The 24,860-nt window shown below is 48.8% G+C and overlaps 2 protein-coding genes across 2 annotated transcripts; one reads left to right on the forward strand and one right to left on the reverse strand.

The window, feature by feature from the left end:
• Positions 1–456: 456 nt before the first annotated feature.
• Derl3 (derlin 3) lies at positions 457–3,170 on the reverse strand. The gene is made up of 7 exons (XM_052744666.1): positions 3,037–3,170; positions 2,857–2,922; positions 2,698–2,771; positions 2,494–2,587; positions 1,908–2,103; positions 1,367–1,457; positions 457–1,263 (listed from the first exon to the last, which is right to left on the reverse strand). The coding sequence occupies exons 1-7, from the start codon at positions 3,127–3,129 to the stop codon at positions 1,191–1,193; spliced, it is 687 nt and encodes a 228-aa protein (XP_052600626.1). The 5' UTR covers positions 3,130–3,170; the 3' UTR covers positions 457–1,190.
• Positions 3,171–3,481: 311 nt separating this feature from the next.
• Positions 3,482–24,808, forward strand: Slc2a11 (solute carrier family 2 member 11). Its single transcript, XM_052744530.1, is given in 8 exon segments — positions 3,482–3,617; positions 20,481–20,601; positions 20,987–21,047; positions 21,380–21,544; positions 22,660–23,246; positions 24,070–24,131; positions 24,387–24,471; positions 24,655–24,808. Coding segments are annotated over 8 exon segments (1,359 nt in total). The 5' UTR covers positions 3,482–3,493.
• The last annotated feature ends 52 nt before the right edge of the window (positions 24,809–24,860 follow it).

Below are 24,860 nucleotides of genomic sequence, written 5' to 3' on the forward strand. Positions count from 1 at the left end.
AGGTTAACTAAACCCATCTCCACTGTGGCCAGGACCAGCTTCTTCCCCGGCCTGTTGTGAGGTTAGGGAAATAGAACACCAGCCGTGTGCCATCCTTTAAGTTGGCAGTATGTGGAGAAGAGGTACAGCCCTCTACCCCCACCCCAAGCTGTGTGGTAATGAGGTAAGCTCCTCATTCCCCTTGTCCTTGGTTTGTGGTGTGGTATAGAATAGACACAGCATCCATTAAGGTGACAGATGGGTCTGCACTTAGCAAACTGGGCGTGCGGGTTTGTAATTGAAGACAGTGATCCCAGTACCACAGCTACAGTCTACTGCTACCCTCTCTCAGGGGGTCCTCCTGGGGAGTGTTCTACCCCTCTCCCCGTACACCCCTAGAGTCTGCCTGCTTTGAGCACTTCCACACAGCAACACAGCTTCGGCCCCACCAGGTTTCACTATGAAATTGAGTCAGACTCAGTAGAAAACATTTTTGTTGCCATAGAAATAATAAGCAGTGGTTGGGGGAATCCCATGCTGTTGGGCATCCAGGAGTAAGCCCCAGGGGAGCACATGTACAGCAACAAGGAAAACTGGCCACATTGGCATCCTCAGTTCAGAGGAGGTGCGGGTAGGAAGGACTCACAGGCCTTCAGCAAACGGAATGTCCTAGAACTACCTCTGCTACACACAGGGTTCTGCTAAGATAGAGCTCAAGGTCCTGGGCTCACTAGAGTGGCAGAGGACCAAACTTGTTCTCTGCACCTGAGCCCATGGGACTTTTGGGTCACCAGCCGGAGATGAACGTGAACACTTGCTTGCCTTAAAAGAGGACAGAGAGGTTAGGAGGGTGGGCATCAGCCCACAGGCACCCCAGGCAGGACACCTGTAGACTGGGCATGATCCTGGGTGGTGAGGACTTGTTGCCAGTGCTCCAGCAAGGCACTGGCAGCATGAAGATGAGAACTGGAGGTCTGTATTAGTTGAGTTCAGAGCTCTGCTAGGCATCCGTTGGCAGTCTTCACCCTCTCTGGGCCTCATGTCCTACCACCTACAGTTGAGCAGAGATGGTACAGGGGATGTAGGGTGTTGCTGGCTGAGGCACCAAGGTGGGCCTAGCCTTCTGGATGGGTTGCTTGGCATAAGAGAAGGTAGAACTCTGCCAGGAGCCTCAGGCTGACCAAGTGGGCTTACTGCTCCAGGGGCTGCACTCAGGGCTCTGGTTGTTCTTCTGGAAGGGGCAGGTAATTGGGGTCCTCCTGAGGGTCATCGAGTAGTAGCTTCCTGTGGGGAGGGGAAAACTCTACTGAGCTGCGGTAAACACAAGTTTCCCCATGGAGCAGGTAGATTGCCCCCAAAGGAGGGAAAACAGTTGTCCCACACTCACAGAAAGCTGGGGGTCAGCAGCAGCCTCTTGCCTCCAGGCTGGTTGGGAAAGACATCTTCCAGGAAGTAGTAGATGTGGCCCACAACAATGCCTGCAAGAGAGCCGAAGGCTGGCAGAGGCCATCTTTCACAGCCCAGTATAGCCCCAGGTTCCAGAGCACAAGCACCCTGTTATCTGCCATCAGGGTAAGATCAGAACTGGCTTTGAAAGGCATAAAGGGGCCCAAAAGTGGACAGTACCTGGGGAGGGGGAAGGACTAGGGACCTGAGAAAACTGGGGGAGTAGGAGCCAGGAAGCAGAAACTGTAACCACCCCCATGCAGGACCAACTCTGGTGTCTTCAGGTCAACCACAGATGCAAATCCTGTGGGCCAGCTGGACTGCTTGAGGGGCATTAAGAACATGACAGTTAGGACAGGAAGAGGAATTTGGGAGGTGCACGGGAGAAAGGTCTGGTGCAGGGGGAAGGGATATGTGTGTGAGCTGCATACCCTGATGGGAGCAGCTGGCCTGAGGTGAGTGGGAAGGGTGGGCAGGCTCACCTAGCAGGTCTGTGAGGACGGAGTTGCCCAGCAGCATCGAGAAGCCCATGAGGGCCCAGGGCAGGAATGGTGCCTGGAAGTTGAGTAATCCAAAGAAGTTGACCCTCACCTGAGGGCTGCGACGGCTCCATACATAGACCAGCATGGCCATGAGGGCCTGTCCCAGGAAAAAGAGGCTGCCCAGGAATCCCAGCAGCTGGGCCAGAGTCAAGGTGCCCTGGAGCAGTCTGCTGCCCACAGTGCCTCCCTGGCTCTTTCAACAGGTTTCCTCATATCCCTGGTCTATTCCATATCAAGCAGAGCCCCCTCTCTGTGGCGTCCAGGTACCCAGGCTCCATCCATGACTGCTCCTTTCTCTGGCTCTTACATTCATGTTTCAGAGCCTCAGTATTCTACCAGCCTATCCTGTTTCCTCCCTGTTGTGCTCTGCAGAGACACTGATCTAGCTGGGGCATCTAGACTACATGGCTGCTAGGCCCTGAATGTTTGTCTCTTCCGGCCTGGGCACTTCATGTCGAACCCCAGGGCCACGACATAGACAGAGGTGTCCCTTGGCCCAATAATAGTGAGCCTACAGGAAGGATACAGTCATAAGAACACCCCCGAAGAGAAACATGAAGACGAAGTCGGCCTTTCGACCACGGAAAGAACCCTCCTCCAGCATACGGCAGTAGCGGAACCTGCAACACTGGTATAGGAAGTGCCACGCGGACTGGGCCTCAGTTTCCCCGCTCCTAGCCCAGCACACCCCCAATCCGACCTCACCACCCACTCCCGTGGCCCAGGATACACGAAGAGCATATTGAAGAAGAAGCCGAATCCCAGGGGCCCGAAGAAGAGGAAGGTAGTGATGAGCCTCCAGACCTGCAAAGAGGTGGGGGTGGCGGTGAGGCGCGGGGCTGGAGGGCGAGGGCCTGGCTGACAGGTGTCAGAGTCGGGGCCACCTCACCTGGAACTTCCGGAACACCAGGTGCGGGTTGAAGTAGAGCTGGAAGGGGCTGAGGAGTTCCAGCTGCTGTGGGACGGGGAGCGTGTAAGACGCCGGAACCCAGCGACCTCCCTAACCCCCTCTGGCCGGCCAGGGACAGTAACCATGGCGCCACCACGCCCGCCCGGCCGGCCCGCTCACCACTGCGGCGGTGGTAAGGACGCAGGCCGCGGTGTAGGCCCGCGTCACCGCGGGCACCTGCAGGAAGCCCGCCGCCAGCCCCTGCCCTGCCATCGAAAACCCTAGGCGCGCGCGCGCCGGCAAGGCCGCGCTCTTAACCCGCCCCAAGCCCCGCCTCATTCCCTAGTGACCAATCAGCGTCGGAAGAGCCGAGCCTGGGACTGAAAAGCCAATGGGAAGAGGGAGCGGGAAGTCAGGTGTATCGAGGAGGCTGGCCAATGAGGAAGTCCCACGGTAGAGCACGTGGCGGTTGTTGTGGCTGCTATGGAGGCGTGGGGGGGGGTTGTGGCCAATCAGAAATGGTCGCTTGACAGCATCTCGAGAGGGACCAATAGCAAGGACCCACGAGGTCGCGTGGCTATGAAAGGGGGCGGGGCTATGAAAAGAAGCGCAAAGAGACCGACAAGGGGCGGCCGAGATGCAGGGGCGGCCGAGATGCTGGGCCAGCCTCAGGCCGCTCTCCCGCCGGCTGGTAACGTCCCTTTTAGCTTCTGAGAACCCAGGCCCGCTTCACCCACAAGTCCCTAAAAAGTCAAGTCCAGGTAACATTTGCGGGCTCCTGTCCTGATCTTCCTGGGTGTGCGCTGTGGGGAGGACTCAGCCAAAGGACTGAGCCAGGCTGGAGCAAAAGGGCAGATTGGGGAGGCACTTGAAAATTTGGTAGAAGAGAAAAACGCCACTAATCAACCATTTATTGAGGACCTACTGTGTGTTGGGTATTCTGATAAACGCTGGAGATCCTGTCGCCAACAAAGACACTGTCCATTATGGTCCAGTCAGTTCAATACTACAGCGACCTAACGCTGTCTAGACAGGGCCTTGATGGAAAAATAATACCAGAGATGGACCTCCACAGTAAGTAAGGTGACCTGGGAAGCCTTTATAAGAAGGGGACATTTAATTGTCACTTCTAAAAGATCCCTGTGCTCAGTAGAAAGTTATACAAACAAAACAGTAACAAGTGCTGTCACGGTATGAAAAGATCTTCCTGTGGGTTTGTGGGGATTTGTATTCCCATAGCCGCTATGGGAAACAGTAAAGCTAGTACTCAAATATTTAAAGTAAAACTATCACTGGCTGCGGTGGTGCATGCCTTCATTCCCAGCACTCCAAAGGCAGAGGCAGGCAGATCTCTGTGTGTTCGAGTCCAGTCTTTCAACACAGAGTTCTAGGCCAGCCAGGGTTACATAGTGAAACCCTATATCTAAAAAAATGAATATAAAATTATCACATAGGCCTAAAACCCCAGTACCAAAAAATTGGAGGCATAATAGTGAGTTCTAGATCATGACACCTGAGCTACATAACAAAATCCTATCTTGGAAAGCCAAAATAATAATTATTTCATTTTATTTAAATGAAACATAGAATTACTATATAACCTTTAGCAAGTCTACCCAGAAGAACTTAAAGAAATACTTTTGCGGGGCATAGTATCACAGGCCTTTAATTCCAGCACTCGGGAGGCAGAGGTAGGTTCCAGACCTGCTTCCTTGGACTGCTCAAAGCAGACACCTCTGGCCCATTCAGCAACTCTCTACCCAGAGAGCTATTGGTGAGGAAAAGCTCTGGAAACTCCAAGTTCTAGAGAGCTAGAGACACAAGCAGTGCTGGGCACTGTTGGCCTGAGCTACCCTCAAATTCCTGGGTTCAAACTAAATCCCTGCCTCCCCAATAGCTGAAATAATAGATGTGTACCACACAGCCACGTACCCTGGAGGTCCTGTGAAGAAACAGGAGGTGATGGGAATGTCCCCACTCCCAGAGGTCCCTCCTGTCCATCAGAGGGCCACCTTTTCTGAGGGTTTGAGTGTACAGGATCTACCCCTTACAACACTGTAAGTGAGTCTCCATCACAGCTCTAAATAACCCCACCCACAAGTGGCTAGATACTTTGTTGGCCCTTCTAGGCCATGGAGTATTTTTAGCACCAAATTCTGAAACTGCACAACAGCTGTGCTCAGGACCAGAGTGAAAAGGCAGCATACAGTCCAAGTAGGCTGGCTAAGGCCTAGACTTCAGGGCCAGCTACGTGGCCGGACCCCTCTGGGCCTGGTTGCTGGATCCAGACTTTCCAGGAAAGTGTAGGCCTCTGGGTAGGATAGGTAAGAGGAGGAACAGCCTATGTGAAGACCTTGTGATGGCTGGTTTTCTGTCAGCTTGACACAAGCTACAGACATATCTGGGGAGAAAGAATTTTAATTGAGAAAATTCCTCTATAAGGATCCCTGGGCAGGCGGTCCTGGTGATCCAGTCTAGGGGTCTTAATTGGGCTTGTTTTCTCTGCCAGCTAAAGAAACAAAAGGCAGGAAAGATCTGGAATGTGAGAGGTGGCAGCGGAGAAATCCAACACTGCAGACAGAATCAACAGTTGAACAACGGTGTTTATTAGAGGTGAGGAGACACACGTGCAGCAGACACACAGAGAAAAACCAGAGATTAGCTAGACTCCTTGGTAGGTACACAGGTAGGGAGAGAGGGGCTGTGGCCAGGTAATAAAGCTGGTGAACTTCCATGATGGCCGGCTTCTTCCTCACCCTCCCGACTTGAGACAAAAGCCTGGCAGCTCTAAACAAAGGCCTTGTAGGCTTTTGTCTCCCACCAGCAGACCCCCTGCTGATGGACTGGCCCAACAAGGCCAAGGATGGATCAGGACATGTCACACAAAAGTGTGTGTGGTCATTCACCCACTCTCATGGAAGAGACATGGAAATCCTGGTGGATACCCTCCAGATCCTGATCCAGGCCTATAACAGGGATATAAGTGTCTCTTTTTAAAATATTTTCGCTCTTACCAGGATGGCTGAAAGCCAGCAAGCATTAACTGAGTTCACTGCTGATGGAGGCAGAGGTCCCAAAAGACCAGAGGGGTCAGGTTGAACTGGTGGCCGTTCAGCCTACATAGTGAGCCTTATATAGTGAGTCTTATATAGTGAGCCTTATATAGGGGTCCATGTTGCTGTAAGAATAACCCCAGGGAGGGAAAGGAGGGCTCTCAGAGGACCCTAAAAGGGTCCCGGGTCTCAGTACCAGATGTAAGAAAAAGGAGGCGGAGAAGCAGACAGACTGGTTCTCAACAGGCTGAGACTGCTGTATGGGAACATCGAGGGCTTAGTCTTTCTGTAGAATGAAGGTTGAGCACACTTAGAGGGGCCGGGGACAAGTATATATACATCTGTGGGTAGCTTCCAGGTACTTACAGCTATTTCTTGGAGCTTGACTGGAAGCAGGGTGGCTTGTTTTCCATACCCAGGCATATTGTTTTCATGGGTGGAGCAGATCCATCAGGCCAGTGCTAAGCTATTCTTTATGGCTAGTGGCTACTGCTTAGTACTGCCTGACTCAGTTCCTCATAACCTGAGGCTGTTACCCCACAAAAGGGGATTTATCTACCATCGTACAATATTGTTAGGTCAAACGCAGAGATGGGCTAAAGACAGCCCAAGATAACTTGGCTGCAGATCTGCAATACCCCAGATCTCCACAGTTGTAGACATGCTAATCAGTCAGCCCTGTAGTCTCTTTAACACCGGAGGTGCAGCTTCAGAACGGGAGTTGATGGAAAGATGCTCAGGAGAAGGACAAGACTTGCCCAAGCATAGATGCAGGCTTCTCAAAAGAGTTGTGCTTCCACATCGTGGCTGTAGTCGTATATAAATTTCAGCGGCTCTCAAGCTACATTCCAAACGGTTGCTAGGAAACTCCTTTTCTCTCTCTCCTCCTTTTCCCAATTGAGACTATAGGATAGCTCTCCAGGTTCCTTGGATAGGACTACAGTCAATAAGATAGAACTGTATGGGCCATGTGGAGGCCCATGATCAGGAAATTAAAGTCATCCTCAGCTGTGTAGTGATTGTGAAGCCAGTCAGGGTTACTCGAAACTATCGAAAAACAAAACAAAAACACCATGGGTCACAAGGGTTGCTCATGGGGGTTAAGACATGTCTTTTACCGTGGATGAGGTTTCCTATGAGATGCTTAAAAAGATAGTGCCTTTATGGGAAGGGTGATGAGGAAGGCCTCTACATCAGTGATTCACGAAGTTGCCCCAATTTAACACACTTGTTTGAAACATCTCTATATAAAAGTAATATCTTTGGGGCTGGAGAGATGGCTCAGGGGTTAACAGCACTGGCTGTTCTTCCAGAGGTCCTGAGTTCAATTCCCAGCAACCACGTGGTGGCTCACAGCCATCTGTAATGGGATCAGATCCCTTCTTCTGGTGTGCATGAAGACAGAGCACTCATATACATAAAATACATGAATAAATATTTTTTTTCTTTTAAGGATTTGCTATTTATTTTATATATATGAGAGTTCTATCTGCATGTACGCCTTTATGCCAGAAGAGGGCATCAGATCCCACTATAGATGGTTGTGAGCCACCATGAGGTTGTTGGGAATTGAACTCAGGACCTCTAGAAGAGAGCAGCCAGTGCTCTTAACCACTGAGCCATCTCTCCAGCCTGAATATTTTTTAAAAAGTAATATTGTCTCTTATGTAAGTGGCCACTCTCATAGCAAACAATTATTCGGTAATTCTTGACTGTCAGCTTTTGTCAGATTCCAGCCTGAGGGACTCCTTTTCCTTCCAATGTCCCTTTAATTTTCCCTGTCTTGCTGGGTGCTGGTGGCACATGCCTTTAATCCCAGCACTCAGGAGGCAGAGCCAGGTAGATCTCTGTGTGTTCGAGGCCAGCCTGGTCTACAGATTGAGATCCAAGACACTAAAACTACACAGAGAAACCCTGTCTCAAAAAAACAAAAAAAAAAAAACACCTTTCCCTATCTTTTTTCTATCCTGCCTCAATCGCACACATGTGACAGATAGGGTGTCTTCCCCGCCCCCCCCCCCCCCAGTCTCAGAGGACTGGCCATTTCCCTACTCTCTTCTTGGGGAGTCTGCTGACAGAAGGTACTCATACACAAGGATGCAGGCTTCAGGGCCTCCAACAAAAGCTGGTGTAACTGCCATCCCAAGTCCCTGGACTCTCACCCTCCCCTCCAGCTCTAGTTTTAGAACAGCTACTATGGACATTGAAAGGACAAGTATCAGCTCAGGACCCTGCTGAGGGCTGTGGGAGTATACAGCAGGTGACAACTAGTGTCTGACAAGTCGACCCACCAGATGTATAACTCCCTGATGGGGAGCCCCACCTGGTAAAGCTGTGGGGTCACTGGTTGTTTTCTGTCTGTAAATTTCTTGGGTGTCACTGTTATGCCTCCTCATAAGAACAGCTGTGGGGTGCTTTGCACAGCCCTTTGGCAGTGTGTTTTACATCTCTGGACACACGTTTAGTTGTGGATTTTTGTTTAAGCTGTATAATTCTGGTGAACAGAAGTATTACCAGAATATTCTTTACTGACATAGGAAAATAACAGTATTCTCAGTCTCAAAGACAGGCTTTTACACATTTTGCAAAGACCTTAGAACTAGTCCAAAACAGACCAAGCTGTCCCCACAGACTATATACAAAGACTAATTCCCAGGTGTTGTTTATTGCTAAATCAAGGCCAGACTGTTTACATCAAAACACAGTCCTTACAGTAGCTCCCTTTCTGCAGGTACCCTGACCGCTCAAGGTTCAGTCAATTGTTTACTGTCTAGGACCCCTCACCTACTTAGAGCTACGTGCATGAGTCAATGTGACATTACTAGCCTAAGAGAAAATACGTGACTTATCTTGTGTTTTGAGAATGGGTAGGGTCCTGAAAATGTAGAGCTATGTGTGAGCTGCTGCAGAATGTGAGTGAAGTGTGTGTGTGTGTGTGTGTGTGTGTGTGTGTGTGTGTGTGTGTGTGTGCTGGGTGAGAGATGAAGGAGGAGGAGGAGGAGGAAAGAAGTGTGAGGGAGCAAGTGAATGAAAGAGTGAGTGAGTAAAGAGAGAGAACAATGTAGAAGTATGTGTGTGTGTGTGTGTGTGTGTGTGTGTGAGAGAGAGAGAGAGAGAGAGAGAGAGAGAGAGAATTTCGAGCTGCTGCTATGTAGAGGAGCTGTGCCTAGGAACTGTGTAAGTGCTGTATGGTGAGAGAGCATGTAAGTGAGATGTCTCGCTGTGGCTGTGTGGAGATTTGTAACCGTGTTGACAAGGAAGACGAAGCTGTATAGAATAGAGATATAGAAGAGAAATGTATGTAAAAGATAGATGTGTAGACATGTGAAAACAGATGTAATATGTATAGAGATGTATGGCTATATGTGTAAGACATGTAGCTGTATGTGTAGAATGTAGCAATGTGGAGATATGTAGCTGTGTGGAGACAGAAAGAGTCAGAGACTATTCTTAAGATGAAAGAGAAAGTTAACATCAGAAACATGTGTGTTTTCTTATTTTACCAGTCAGATAGATAGAAACTTATTTCTAAATACCCTCAGATAGTCTAGCCCTCACTGCCTTCATGGATTTTCTTACATTACCCTGGAGATGGCCTTGGAGCAAGCTCTCCAATAGGCCCCCGATAGGACCCCCAAGACCCAGTTCTCAGCACAAAGGAGATTTATTTTCCCAGAGGGACAGAGGGCAGGGAAAAGGGACAAAGAGTGGAGATAGAGGAAGAGGGAGAAGGGAAGGGAATGAGGAAAGGGAGCAGGGTATTTGTCCCGGAGGGACAGAGGACGGCCTCTGGATAGAGAGGAGACAGATGTGGCACATAGGAAAATGGCGGTTTAAAAAGGTACAAGGTGGGGGCTGGAGAGATGGCTCAGGGGTTAAGAGCACTGGCTGTTCTTCCAGAGGTCCTGAGTTCAATTCCCAGCAACCACGTGGTGGCTCTCAACCACCTATAATGAGATCTGGTTCCCTCTTCTGGAGTGCAGGCATACATGCAGTCAGAACACTGTATACATAATAAATAAAACTTAAAAAAAAAAAAAGGTACAAGGGGAAACCCCATGTTAAGATGAGATGTTTAATTTTAATTGGGCATGTTAATTAGGTGAGCCAAAGGAGGAATCTGATTGCTGGACTTCAATACTTTGACAGCTGGACCTTGGTAGTCAGCCTCAGGAGGAGGAAGCGGCCAAATAAGGGAACAGACCCTGGTGGCTAGCTTTAGGAATGTAATCTAATGGTTTTTAGCAAGGCAGAGGGAATGGGGGAGAAGGGCATGGCATGCCAGAGCCACATGCTCAGTGGGCTAGTGTCCCTTCAGACATTTTTTCCCTCCTCCTCCTCCTCCTCCTCCTCCTCCTCCTCCTCCTCCTCCTCCTCCTTCTTTTTTGTTCTCTTTTGTTTTGAGAGGCTCTCTCTGGGTACTCCTGGCTATCTGGAACTTCCTATGTAGTTCAGGCTAGCCTGGAACTTCACAGAGATCCACCTGCTTCTACCTCCCAAGTGCTGGGATGAAGGACGTATGCCACCACAGCCCCGCCACATTTCTCCTCCTAATTACACTGGTTTTACATCTCCCCTCTCCAGTCAGCCGCATTGCTTAGTCCTCAGATATCAAAGAACAGCCAGGAGGTGACCCTCGGCCGCAAGGCTGAGTTTATTTTCACTCTTTCTGTCTTAAGCCATTACATTGAAAATAAGATCCAGAACTTGAGTGAACCCTTGCCAGCTCCAGAGATGAGAGGAAGTTTGACTCTGGGTTCAGAGCTGCCCCAGGCCGTGGCCACCCCATCCCCAAACCTGACTTGAGCTATGTAGCAGCTGTTTAACATTCATGGCCTGAGTCTGTCTGGGAAGAGTGTGGCGTCAGCGGAGCTCGGTGTTCACAGAAGGCTTGGTACTGGCACACACAGGGACCTGAGGGCATGACACCTGTGCCCTGGGCCAGTCAACTCTTATACTGTCCCTGTTTTCCAGGTGAGCAAACAGAGGTCGGGATAGAGAGAGCATCGGTAAGAACTGTAAGAACCCCATTGGTATTGCCACAGCCAGCCCTGTGTCTGTCCTGCTAGGCTTAAAGGTGGCTCCCTACTTGCCTGGTTAGCAGGATCTGTTATATGAATGTTAAAAGGCCTTTTAATAAAAAACCCAGTACCAGATATTGGGGTAAATGCTGAAAAGATCAGAGAGACAAAGGAACAAGCCACTGCCACATCTTCCCTCTAGGACTCCTCAGCCTGAAAAAGCTCTAGCTGAAAAGGCTTCCTCAGCCGAAAAGCTCTACTTCCTGTCACTTCACACCTTATATACCTTTCTCCACTCAGCCATATTACTTCCTTCCTAGTGCTGGGATTAAAGGCGTATGACTCCCAAGTACTGGGATTAAAGGTGTTTGCCATCACTGCCTGACTCTGTTTCTCTCCTAGACTGAGTCAATCTCATATAGTCCAGGGTAGCATTGAACTCACAGAGATCCAGACAGATCTCTGCCTCCCACGTGCTAGGATTAAAGGTGTGTGCCACCAGGTTTAATCTAGTGGCTTGTTCTGTTCTCTGATCTTCAGGCAAATTTTATTAGGGTACACAATGTATCACCACAAGGATCTTCACCTTGAGTAGAGGGAAACAGAGAAGGCTGAAGTGGGGAGGCCCCAGCACCCTGAACTCCTGCAGCCACAGACTCTGCTATTCTGCACTTCCTCCATGCCACAGCAGAGCACAAAGACGGGGAGGGGCTGCGGGTCGAGGCTGGAGCTGCTTCGCTCACTGGGGATAATATACAGGGCCTATGAACTCCCCTGTGCCAACAGTTCTACAAGGCTGATTGTCAGAACATGGTGACTATGGGGGTTTGGACTCCTGTGCCTCTAGAGCCACGACTACCCCGGGCTGTCTTGAGTTCCTTTACTAGCCTTTCATTGTTTATCTCTCTACCTGGCCTAGCATGCTCTAGAATCGGGTAAACCCTTTAGGATGATTTTTATCAAACTGCTAACTTCCACAGACCCAAAAGCTAAGACTGGTACCAGGCAGCATCTAAAACCTGCAACTGTGACTTCCTGATACCCCACTCTTTTTTCTCAAGACAAGAGTTTCTCTGTGTGCTGAAACTGTCCTGGAACTCACTCTGTAAACCAGGCTGGCCTTGAACTCCCAGAGTGCTTCTGCCTCCCTGAGTGCTGGGATTAAAGACATGCACCACCACCACCTGGCTGTTTGTTTGTTTGTTTGTTTGTTAACTGACCAAATTCCAGAGCCCAAAGAGGCCTCATTGGAATTTTAGGTACTGGACTAGGATTTTTTTTTTCAAGAATCTTATCATTTATAATGAGCAAGAAAAGTTACTTTACAGATTAAGTTTTTAAATGTTTCTAAATGGCTAGAGAGATGGTTTGGTGACTAAGACCACTTGTTGTTCTCCCGGAGGACACAGGGCCCCTGATTCCAGTACTCACATAGGCGTTCACAACCATCTGTAACTCCAGTTCCAGGAGATCCTCTGCCCTCCTCTTCACTCTGAAGGCATGCATGTGGTACACATCGACACAGGCAAAACACTATGTGCATGAAATAAAAATAAACTTTAAAAAAAATTTTCTGAACCTGCACTAGGAAATTTAAGACAAGATAAATTTACTAAAGAAAAGAACAAAGACATACCCTTTTTAAAAAATTAATGTGGGCACTCGAGGTCACTCAGCGGTTCAAGGTGCTTGCTGCCAAGCCTGATGACCTGAGTTTGATCCCTACAACCCACCTGCTGGATGGGGAAAACAGACTGGAAGTTGTCCAGTGACTTCCACATATGTACTGTGGCACATGCACACACACAATTAAATAAAATTAAGTCTGGCTTCTTCAGAGTATGTAGTCTGTCGCCCCCTGGCGACAAGAGTGTCTGCGCCCCGTGGGAAATCCCCAGAATTAAAGCAGGACGGGGTGGAGCCGGGGCGGGGCAGAGCTGGGAGAGGCGGCCCCCGGCTGAATCTGTGACCAATCCTGGCGAAGCTCCTGCGACCCGGCGCGGGTGGGTTCCCAGTCTAGGACACCCGGAGGAGGCGCAGAAGAGCAGGTGGGCTCCAAGGGGCACCCGGGAGAGGCAGGATGCCCTCTACTGTTCCTGCTCTGTGCCCTCTCCGGGCCTCAGGTCTGCTTGATTTAGGAGCGCAGAATAAAGGAGCAAAAGGCAAGAAAAAGACCAAAATCTGACTTCAGCAGCCTGCGTTTGTTAGCATGGCATCGAGGGGCAGCAACTTTCCCCACCAGAATGGAAGTTGTGCACAGGGAGAGAACTGGTCAGGGCTCCTATAGGAGTGGGCCCTGGGCTTCGGTATCGTGAAGTCGATGCAGCTGTAGAGGTTATGTGTAGGGCAAGACAGGCTTGAGAAATTTGTGACCTCTTATTTATTAACTTGTTTATTTTTTTTTAATTGCTCGCTCAGGCAGAGCAGGCTATCTTGAGAACTGTCTATCGCAATAAACAATTCTCCCTGAGATACAAATGTGTCTGACCAGATGGTTTCAGGAGAGGGATTTCTGGTTTTCTATGGTTGGGGCATTCTATCATTCCCTATCCGCAGAATAAGTGACCCCAGCGTGTAGGAGGGGGCGGAGCAGTTGGTGTCCATGGCCATCTCACCTCCATCTTAGCCTTCTCCCTGGGTAAAAATATTGAGGTGAGGGTCCAATCCCGGAAGCCGGGGGCTGGGAGTGCGTGTGTGTGCGGCGGGGGGTGGGGGTGGGGGAGTCTTTGGACACTCCTGTCCCTAGCTGGTGGGTTTGGCCTCACCTTTAAGCAAAGCCTGCTGGGTTTCCAGACTGGACTCGGCATTTGGATAAAACCAACTCCGATTTTCTGACCAGCTGTAGGCATTATAGGCATGTGCTTAACCTCAAGGTTTCTCTACACAGAAGGCAGAGCCACCCACGTGTGGGGCGTTGAGGATTAGAAACCGGAGAGCAGAAGTGAGTGTCAGGCTGCTGGAAAGACAGCCGTGATTCCAACATCCCTGTCAGTTAACGTTGCTGAGGACCTTGCACTTCCCGGTGAGAGGTTGAGGAAGGAGGGCTTGCACCCATCATTCCCCTGACCCTGACGCTGTGGGCCGGGTTCAGAGTGCCTAGGAAACATCTCAGGGAGATGAAACAAACGGAAGAAACCACCTATCCCTGTAGCAGCGATGGGCACAAGCAGTGTGACGCCTGTTTGTGCCTGCCCCTCCGAGTCTTCTTTCACTTCATGTGTGTGTGTTCTTACAATAATGTAACAGTGGTGGCAGCTACAGATGTTGCAGCTGTTTCCCCCTTCTCCTCCCCCAACCTCCTCTTCCCGTTCTGTCTTTGACTGTGTTTGTGAATCAAGGTCTCCTGTAGTCTAGGCTGACCTTGAACTCTTGCCTCTACCTCTCCACTGCTCGGTTTACAAGTGTGTGTCACCATGCCTGACTTCCAACTGTAAGGCCCCTACAAACAACAGTTATTTCTGCATATGGCAGCACGATGGTTTCATCCATGCCCATACTCTCCCTCTGGTCCAGAGGGAGGTTATTCTATCATATACCAAGATTTATTTCTTCTCTGTTTGCTTGATGAGTAACATCTAAGTTGTTCCCAGTTTTCCTAGGCTGCAAACACTGCTGCATTTGTGAAGAGTTTTTGAATGTGAGAGTAACAGTTTCTCCAAGGCAAACCAAAGACCTGCTGGTCAGCGCTATTTGTCAACACCCAAACTTCTCTCTTGTGTTGCCGTACCAACTTACGTTTTCATGGTCAGTAGAGCAGCAGCAATTTCAGCCAGTCTCCACTGTTGACACAAAACTATGGTCCTCACCTCAGAGGGAATTGGGGATAGTTTATTCTGCAGCCGAATGAGTAACACAGATTTAGGTTTGCACAAATACTGTGTTCCACTGTGGACATGGTTGCAGTAGACTTTATTAGTTGTAGAACAAAGAAAATAATAAATCAAAGTACTTACTGTGGTGGGGGCTGCAGGTCGGGGGTTATAGCAAGTGGGGGAAATTCTACTACAGGCTCCTGATAGTAGCTGGTGACAGTCTAAGGTTTTGGACTGTTAAAAGCTAGTGGTCTGCCAAGAATACATTTTAAGATGTTGTGTCAGACACGGGGTAGACAATGAAGGCTTTCAGAGGGACTAAAAGAGCCCGAGATAATTTGGCTCTGGCTTGCAAGGTCATTTGGCCTTGCAGAATCTTTAACACAAGTGCATCCCACCCCACCCCTTTCTCCTGGGAGCTCCAATTCATATCACCAGCACTTGGCATTGTCAGAATGAAACTGTTCATTTAATGAGGTGGAAACTGTTGAGGGTTTTATCACAGCATGCTGTTGTGAATTTAACTTACAGGTCCTGTTTGCCGATATATGTTGTAACGGCAACGCCCGCGTTACCGTCACCCGTTCACCATGTCCGAGAGAGGGGCTGCGGATTAAAAAATAGAGACAAGAGACAGCCCGTCATTCGCCACAGCTGAATGCCGAATGCCAGCCGAATGCCCTTTATTGAAAGAGGGAAGAAACCTTAAATACAGGCTTACAGCACAATGGCGGATTCCCGGAGGGCAGAAGTTCCCCACATTCTTGCATCTAAGTTGTTTACACCAAATGTAGGATACAGGAACAAAGAACCTCCAGTTGAACGTTAGGTGAAAAGGAAACCCGCAGGGAATCTGAATAGGGAGGACATCTGGTCAAGGTTGGCAAGCAAGGCGGCAGCCACTCACAGTGGGGGGCCAGGGCCCACAATATGTGAGACTCTTGTATGGCTGTAATGTAATTGTGTATTGATTTTGATGGGTGGAGGGGCCTAGCAGTAAGGTGCAGCTCCCCTGATGCCATGCCCGCTCATGCTCTGCTGAGTCAGCATAACGGAAAGGCCTAGATGGAGGATAGACCCAGCCACCCTTGTAGCCTCCAATCAAGATGAGTTGTTGGAGGCAGAATATCATGTATCCTAGGCTGACTTTGATCTTTATGTAGCCGGGGAAGACCTTGAGCTCCTGCTCCTCTAGCTGCCTCAATCCCCATCCACAAGTGTGAACTACCATATCCAGCCTGTTTGTGCTTTGAGACGGGGCCTTGCTGTGTATCCTAGACTGTCTTGAACTCAATGCCCTCTTGCCTCCCACTCTGCCTCCCCAGTTCCCCAGTGCTAGGATCACAGGATACCACCATCTATTTACTCGCTCTTCCCACAGGCATTTACTTGCATGCCATATTCACTGTAGATTCAACAGACCAAGGAGGGATCACTCCATGGCAGGCCTCAATCAGATTCTATACTTGCCTCTCATGAACTATCACCGGCTCTCAAAAGTGAGACTCTTTTGAGCGCCAAGGCTTTTCCTGATCTTTTGGATGCCATTAAATAAAATATTCCATTAAAGGAAATAAGAAATGAAAAGCTCAGTGACAGCCATTAAGCCATCACTAAGGAAGACTTTATTCAAGGGGAACCATGGCAGCCATAGGGACCACTGCAGGAGAAACTGGCCCTACACCTGAATCTACCACCCTTCATCACCTCTTGTAGGGAAGCCCAAGATTAATACTTCATCTCTAACCAAAAGGGTGTCCAGGTTTTCTCCATGCACAGTCTTTCCTAATCACATGGCTTCCAATCATAAGCTGGAAGTGGCAGCTCTGGAGTGTGGCACTCTATGGAAGCTGAGCTACCTGTATGCAGCCTGATCTGTACCTGGGGCTCTATCTCTATGAGCCCAACTCCCAGTCTGAATGGTGAAGAAAGTAATGAAGTAATACTCTAATAAAACACAGCTGTCCTCAAGTATCCCCAGGAGATTGGCTTCAGGACATTGTGTGAATCCTAAAACCTATACGTGCTCTGGCTCCTTATAAAATGGTGTGATTTTTGCACAGAATCTACACGAATTCTCTTGTAGACTTTAAATCATCTTTATATTACTTATAATACCCTGATAACAATGCAAGTGCTGTGTGAACAGTTGTTATAGGAAGTAATGACAGAAAGTGTTCATATTCAGCACAAGTATGATTTCTTTCTCTAGTATTCCAATCTACAGTTAGTTGAATTCAGGGATTCAGAACCTGTGAATACAAGGGATTACCACTCCCAAGAGCTTGCCCAGACAGAGCCTCTTAGAACCTCAAGACACAAGTCATTTTAGGTACTACAGAGGACAATTCACAAAGGAATGCATGAGGCATTGAGAACACACGGGGAAAAGGGCAGTCGTGCAGTCAGGAAAACTAACAGTCTTATTTATTATCCCTTATCATTATCTGATGGCCATATGACCAAGGTTCCATGAGAGGAACATTGCTGTGTTCCCCTATGCCCAGCCAGTCAGCAAGGGACTGGATAAGATGATTCTCAAGGCAAAAGCAGGGTGGGGACACCAAGTGGTGGGCTTGGCAGATTGTGTAACTGGAACTGTATTTGGTCCTTGTCCCTGGTTCCTGATGCTGAGCTGTTTAAAACCCTTGGAATTTCCTGAGTGATGAGACCACCTCTTATTATTTGGAATGATCCATTCTGGTCATACTTGAGTTCATGCTCGTGATGTGAGTTAGGTCTGAAGCCCTCAGCAGCCACAGAACGGAACCAGTCAATAGAAAAGCCAAATGACAAGGGTCAGAAATTCCCCATGCCCTGACCTCTGGAAAGGAGAGGAAACTAAAGATTAAAAAAACACAAAACAAGATAACAACTCTTGAGGCAGGTGAGGTAAGATTGAGATTCCAAGACCAGTCTGGGATATATAATTAGATATTGTCTTAAATCCTACCCCTAAGGGGGAAAGAGGGGAGCAGGGGAGGTTTGGTTTGTTTGTTTGTTTGTTTGAATAAGAAGATGTAATGAGCTTGCAGGTTTGAGAATACTGTGAAGTGCTGGGAAGGTGATGTGCCAAGAGAGGAGATGGGAACTTCAGACACCAGCCTCTCTCTGCCCTATGCATCTCTTTCATCTGGCTGTTCCTGATTTGTATCTTTATAATAAGCCAGTAAACAAAAGGAAAATGCTTATTTGAGTTTCATAAGTAGTTCTAGCAACTTATTAAACCCAAGGAGAAGGTCAGAAGAGCACCCAATTTACATAGCTGATCCGTCAGAATACAGGAAACCTGGACTTGAAATTTTCATTTGAAATAGGGTCAATCTTGGGGACTGAGCCCTTCAGTTGGTGAAAGTTGATGGTAACTTTGGGTAGATAAAGTCGGGATTGGATTACATTGTAGTATTAACTCTATTGCTGTGAAGAGACACCATGACCAAGGCAATACTTATAAAAGAAAGCCTTAACTGGAGGCTTTAGTCCAATATCATCAGTTACCATCATGATGGGGACATGGTGCTGGAGCCACATCTGAGAGCCACATCTGAGAGCCACATCCTGATCCGCAGGCAGAGAGAAAGAGACTGGACCAGGCACGGGCTTTTGAAACCTCAAAACCCAGTGACACCCTTACTCCAACAAGGCCACACCCCCTAATTCTCCTAATTCTTTCAAACAGCTCCACTCCTTGGTGACTAAGCATTCAAATATATGAGCCTGTGAGAGCCATTGTTACTCACACCACAAGCTTAGCATTGGTGTGGAGACAGTTCATGCAGCATTCGGTAAGTAAGCCCACCCCATATTTGTCAGAAGTACTGTGTGAGTGTGTAAAGGGGTAATGTCATCTGAGGTCGGTCAAATTGAGATGGCCATGAACAAAAGAGTGGTTCTCAACCTTCCTAATGCTGTGATCCTTTAACACAGTTCCTCATAGGGTGGTGATCCCAACCATAAAATTATTTTGTTGTTACTTCATAACTGTAATTTTGCTACTGTTATGAATTGTAAACATCTGGAGTTAGGGGTACAGCTCAGTAGCACAGCACGTGACTAGCATGCCTGAATCCCTAGGTTTAATCCCCCAACACCAGATAAATAAGCAAATGGCAAAAAGGATCTGACTGCTCTTTTCTATTCACGAGGCTGGAGGCTGAGTCTTCAAGGCTTACCTACTACTCTTGAAGACCCCACTTTCTCATGCCATTACACTGAGGATTAGGTTTCAACATGAATTTTTTATGGGAACACAGATATTTAAAACATAGTACTGGCATAGTGATTAGGACTCCCCCCAGTGCTAGGTTACATTATTGGGGTACGCATCTAAACTATGTGGGAGTAGGGGTACAGTGCCAAACAAAAGTGGGGCTCTCTCTGTAAAAAGGAAGGAGGCAATAGTTATCGTCTGAACATTTACTGATTCCCGGCAGTCTTACCCTAGATGAACGAAAGAAAGAAATGGGAACTACTAATTCAGCACCTGTGCCTTTCTCAGTGACATCAGATTGCTGTCTCATCCCCAGTGGCAGGGAGCCAGCCTCACGCTTCTTCCCTCCAGTAGTTAGCTGGAGCCTGCTTTTAAGTCGATTCTTTCAGGTATTTTTGCCACAGTAACAGAAAGTTGCTCGACACGGTTATGTAAGTGAGCAGGTTCATTAGGCAGCACCCATGGTAGAGTCCACGTGCATCTTCTGTTCTTGCTACCCTTCCCCTTTGTTTATGAATGGACAGAGCAAACTCTGAGAAAGGCAGCTGAATGCCATGCACAGAGTTGGCTTGTCTGTGTGATTATGTAATCTCTCCTGCCATTGGCCAGAGGCTCTGGTGAGCAGAAACGCAGAGGCACTGGGCCAGGTTCTGAGAGATCTGCCTGTTTACCCTTTCCTTACACTTCCCTGGATCCAGTCTTCAAATACTACTGTGCCTGAGACCTTGCCAACCAAACCCTGTGGCCTTCAGCTTTTGCTTTTGTCACCATCTAAGAAGGGCAGTGGGGCACTTCCCAGTCCTGTTTCCCCACAGACTATGGGGGTGTCATGTGGGACCTGGGGGAGTAGGCCTGAGACAAGACCCTGCAGCTGCAGTAGTCACAAGAGCCTGGACAGTGGTGAGCATCCAAGATGTGGTCCTGCCCAGCTCTTCTCAGAGACTGCAAGAGTCAGCATCCTGTTGCTTTAGAGAAATACTTACCTCAATTAGCTTATAAAAAGTTCCACTACTACTTCTGGAGGTTTCTGTCCCAGATGGAGTACAAGAGCATCATGGTGCAGTGGGAGGGTGTGAAGAAAACCACTCCATTAACAAACCAGGAGCAAATAGGGAGAAGAGGAGACTGGGGTTTCACAATCCCCTTAAAGGGCATACCTGCTGTGAACTAAAAGACCTCCCCCAAAGGCTCTGCCTCTACCATGGCACCTCTCACTAGCAATTCCCTGGCGACCAAGTCTTTAACACAAGTACCTTTGGGGGATATTCAATCCATTGCAGAGACCTCCACACCTAGAGAGATCACATGAACATATGGGGCTACAGTGGAGGGCTGTGATGGGAGCCAATTTGAGAGATGCTTTCCTCACAGAAGTCCAGAGGGCCAGATCTGGGGGCGTCTTGTTCACCCCTTACAATGTATGGGGTGAGAGTGGCCCTTCAGTCAGGTTCCAGACTGAGCAGCGCCGAGGGAGGTGTCACAGTGATCTCTGTTACTAACTGATGTCCCTTGCTGAGCACGTGTCCAGGTGTACGCATGACCATCCAGCCCATGAACCTAGGAGGGTGTGCCCTCAAAGAGCTATGGAGTGCTGTTACCATGACCTCAACTGTCTACACATCCCTGGGGATCGAGATGAGAGACAGGTAGTTAGACTCCAGCAAGATCCCTTAGTGTGTGTGTGTGTGTGTGTGTGTGTGTGTGTGTGTGTGTGTGTGTGTGGTTTTGTTTTTGTTTTAGGTGTATATATATATGTATGTATGTATGTATGTATGTATGTATGTATGTATGTATGTATACAGTGTTTTGCCTACATGGATGCTTGCAGGCCAGAAGAGGGAACCAGATCTCATCGTACATGGTTGTGAGACACTGTGTGGTTGCTGGGAATTGCATTCAGGACCTCTGGAAGAGCAGCCAGTGCTATTAACCTCTGAGGCATCTCTCCAGCCCCAATAAAACCTTCTTTATGCCTAAAATTCTCGCCTACCTACCAAGTGAATTAAGGCATTGATTTGTTTGTTTTGCACAAAGCAATCAGAAGCCTGAATACATCAGTGTGTCTGATATAAAAAGGATATCAATCAACCACATGGCATGTAAATCGCCTTCTCCCAGGACTGGGAATCAAGAATAGGTCTCACCAGAGAGGAGAACAAAAATGTGGACTTTTAAAAGGCAGTATGTCCTGATAATCCTAGGGGGAAGAAGAAAGAGAGCAGGACCCCTGGGGAGGAGATTTACTACGGATGAGGAAGGCAGGGGCCCTGCCCTCCCGCAGTGCCCAGCTGGGTAGAAGGAATGCTGATACTGAGTAGGCAGAAGCATAGGGCTTTGTGACCCTCTGTGAGCCGGAGTCTTGGGGGAAGCTGGTAACACTATGGTAAGGAGGTATCACACTGCCTGTTTTGTCTTTGCCTCTCTAAGGAGCTCCTGGGTGGCCCACAAGCCTGGCCCCTGATGTTAGCCAGCTGCCCGGTACCTGGAGTGCTCCAGCTTGCCTCTCTACTCTTGGTTCTACACTGTCTCATCATTGACTATGGAAACACTGAAGCCTGCCCGGCAGGTGACTTTGGGTCCCCAAGCTACCCTTGATCTAGAGGTACATTTCACCGGAGTCTGTGGGTCCTTACTTCTTGAATTTGTTTGTTTGTTTATCTATTTATTATTATTGTTATTAAGAAAAGGTTGGACTGAGTGTGATGGCATACCCTTTTAATCCTAGCACTTGGGAGGCAGAGGCAGAGGCATAGGGATCTCTGCAAGTTCAAGGCCAGCCTGGTCTACATAGTGAGTTCCAGGACAGCCAGGACCCCACAGAGAAACCCTGTCTCAAAAAACAAAAACAAAAACAAAAAACAAAAAAAACAAACCCAAAAAACCAAAACAATCATTTACTATATCTTTTACTGATTTACTGGGCTGGTTGTGCGATCTGCTGATGTCAACTGTGTTATTCATGGCACTCGGGGTCACAGCCAGTCAAGGCTGGGCTGGGGCAAGTCAGTGATGCAGAAACATCTGTCTTTTCCCTTGTGATTCAGATCGGTTAGCCTAGAAATGTGCTTGTGTGGTGGTGGCAGAGGTGTGAGACGCCACACTCGGAGCACAGTGCTTTCTGATCCTTTAGCTCACTAACTGTTGGCCAAAGAGACTCATGCTTCTGAGGGCAAAGGTAGGAATTGGAAAGTCAAAGACACACATCCAATTAGGTGGACCTGTGAAGGTACTCCACCCCGTTTACCAGCATCCTGTCATCAGGCATGCCTCTGCTGTGTGCAGTGTGTTCAGTTCTGCCAGCATCCAGTTATCATGTGTGTCTCTGTCATGTGCAGAGTGTGTTCAGTCCCACCAGAAGCCCCAAAGTGTCACCCAGCCAGTGTGGGGACTTCAAGTCCTGGATTGGAAGATGACGTTAATTCTGTATAGACCTTTGTTTTCCTTTCTTTTCTTTTCTTTTCTTTTCCGCTCTGTCTCCCTCCCTCTCTCCCTTCTCTTCTTTCTTTTTGACAGTTTCACTATGTATTCCTGGTTGGTTTGGAACTCACAGAAATCCACCTGTCTCACCCTCCAGAGTACTGCAAGTTAAGGCATGTGCCACCACACCTGGCTTTTTGTATGCCTTTATTGACACACAGAGCCAGGGTCTGAAACAAGAAGTCTCTCTGCATTCAGAAATGTAGCAGAAATGTCTGTAGCACTCAAAGGGAGAGGTGGCAGGGGAGGGAGATAGGGAGATCTTGAGGGGAGGAGTCCAGAACTCAGCCCGGAGGAGGCTCAGCACCTCCTCCCCAACTCACCTCAGCCCTACAGCACTTTCGAGGGACATGGGTAAGGAGATGGAAGAGGAGCAGGCTGTGTGCCAGGACTACCAGGCATGGAGCCCATGGGAATAGCTCCAGGGTTGTGCCCTGTAGAGGCACGTGACCAGCCTTGTGGTGCTGAGCAGTGCCACGGAACTCTGTGAGAATGACTCTGGGAGGCCCCTGCTCTGCCCTGTCCCCAGTGCTGGTGAGACTTTCAGTAGCTTGGAGTCAGGGAGCCAGTGCCTCACAGGTACCCCTCCACTAACTCAAACTCAGGTATATGCCTGTGCCTCCTCAGTCTTCCAAGGGGCAGGAATGCTGGCTAAGAAAGTCCAGTATGCCGCCATCGGGACTGGGAGCTTCGAGCTGTGCACAGCTTTTGTTAGTGTGAACCCACCCTCCACCAGCCCTACTGTGGGAGGGCACTTGGGTTCTAATGCTCTTTGGCCTGGAGTTATCTGCATCAAGCCATTTTCTATTCCACTCTGGTAGGACACAGTGAGCTATAACGCACTTACCGAGTGACCAATGTTTGCGAGGTGTTCGCACCACTGTTCTGAGATGAGAAGTCAGTTGGGTAACTGATTGTCCAAAGTTGCCAGGCAAATCAGTCAAGTCAAATTCTCCTGAAACAATAGACTGTCTTGTTTCACAAGGTCTGATTCCCCATTGTCTGTCCCCAAAAGGGACCGTGGCTTGCTGTGGGATGTCTTTCTGTATGCTGTGAATATGTGTGGCTCCCATTGGATAATAAATGAAGCCGTTTTGGCCTATGGCAAGAAAGCTTACAATCAGTCAGGAAATCCAAGCAGAGATACAGAGAGAAGAAGGGAAGAGTTGGGGGAGGTAGAGAGCCTGCTGCCAAAGGAGCAACGAGATGCCAGCAGACTGGTAATATCACGGCCACGTGGCAACATATAGATTTATAGAAATGGGTTAATTAAAGATGAAAGAGCTAGTTAGCAAGAAGCTGAAGCCATAGGCCATACAGTTTGTAATTAATATAAGCCTCTGAGTAATTATTTTATAAGTGGCTGTAGGAGCTTGGTTGGGAGAGATTCATTTGGACTAGGCAGGATTGGAGAAACTTTCAACTACAGTGGCTGGGTGTGGGGGTTTTAACTCAGAGCTTTTCCTTTTGTAGAGTGTGGTGATTGGAAAGGTGGGTGCTGCTGCTGCTGGGGTACTCTCTTATGACCTGCTGGGGAACTATCTTCACATTGGCCCTGTGCCTACAGGTATCTGGATCGGGGAAGGAGTAGCTGGATCCAGCCTGGATGTTGTCTCACTCCTACCCAATCTGCTGTAGAGTTCCTTTCCCAGGATGCCTTACCTGGCCGTATCCTGCATCTTCGTCTTCATCCTCAGCTTTGGTATGGGCTCTGATGAGTGGTCCTGAGGGCCTTTGGCCTTTGAGCTTTGCTGAAAGAACAATGGATGTCTGAATGAGTGATAAAGTAAGGGTGAATGCAATATCACCCATGGACCCTAGAGTCACCTACTAAGGCTTCTGGGATGGAAATGGCTGGAGGAGAACACCCATGCTCACTGGGCAGAGGCCAGGGAGAGGCAGGGCAGGGAACTCTAGCTGGCTTTCTCTTGTTGCCTCTCTCTTGTCCCATGTGCAGCTGCAGTGACAAGGATCCTGGCAACAGAGCTGTGTGACCAGATAGCCTGGCCTGCTGCCTACATGGTCTGTGGGACAGTCTTGTGGTAGGTAGGGGGCCCCGTCTTAGTTTTTGTTCTTGTCACCATGAACACTCTGGTGCTGGGAGACCTCCATCCAGAGAGACAGAGAGACCCTATGTGAGAAAGGGGGGAAGCTGACTTCCCTTCTACTGAGGGCTAATGGGGGTGGTGCTCACCAGCTCTGGGGTCTCTTCTAACCCAAAGAAGGGCTTGTCTCTTTTCCTCTACATTCCTTTCCTCTGTGCCTGTGGGGCCATCTACACTCATTGGTTCCTTCCTGAGATCAATGACAAGACCATCCTAGCAATCACTGAGGAAATGTGCAGACTCACCCTTGCCTAGGAAGACCAGCAACCTCTAATGGAGTCTACTGAGCTCTAGCTGTAAAGGTGTGACTGGGGCCAAAGCCATTT

Source organism: Peromyscus californicus, unplaced genomic scaffold (assembly GCF_007827085.1).
Source record: "Peromyscus californicus insignis strain IS unplaced genomic scaffold, ASM782708v3 Scaffold_19__1_contigs__length_69161282, whole genome shotgun sequence".
NCBI lineage: Eukaryota > Metazoa > Chordata > Mammalia > Rodentia > Cricetidae > Peromyscus > Peromyscus californicus.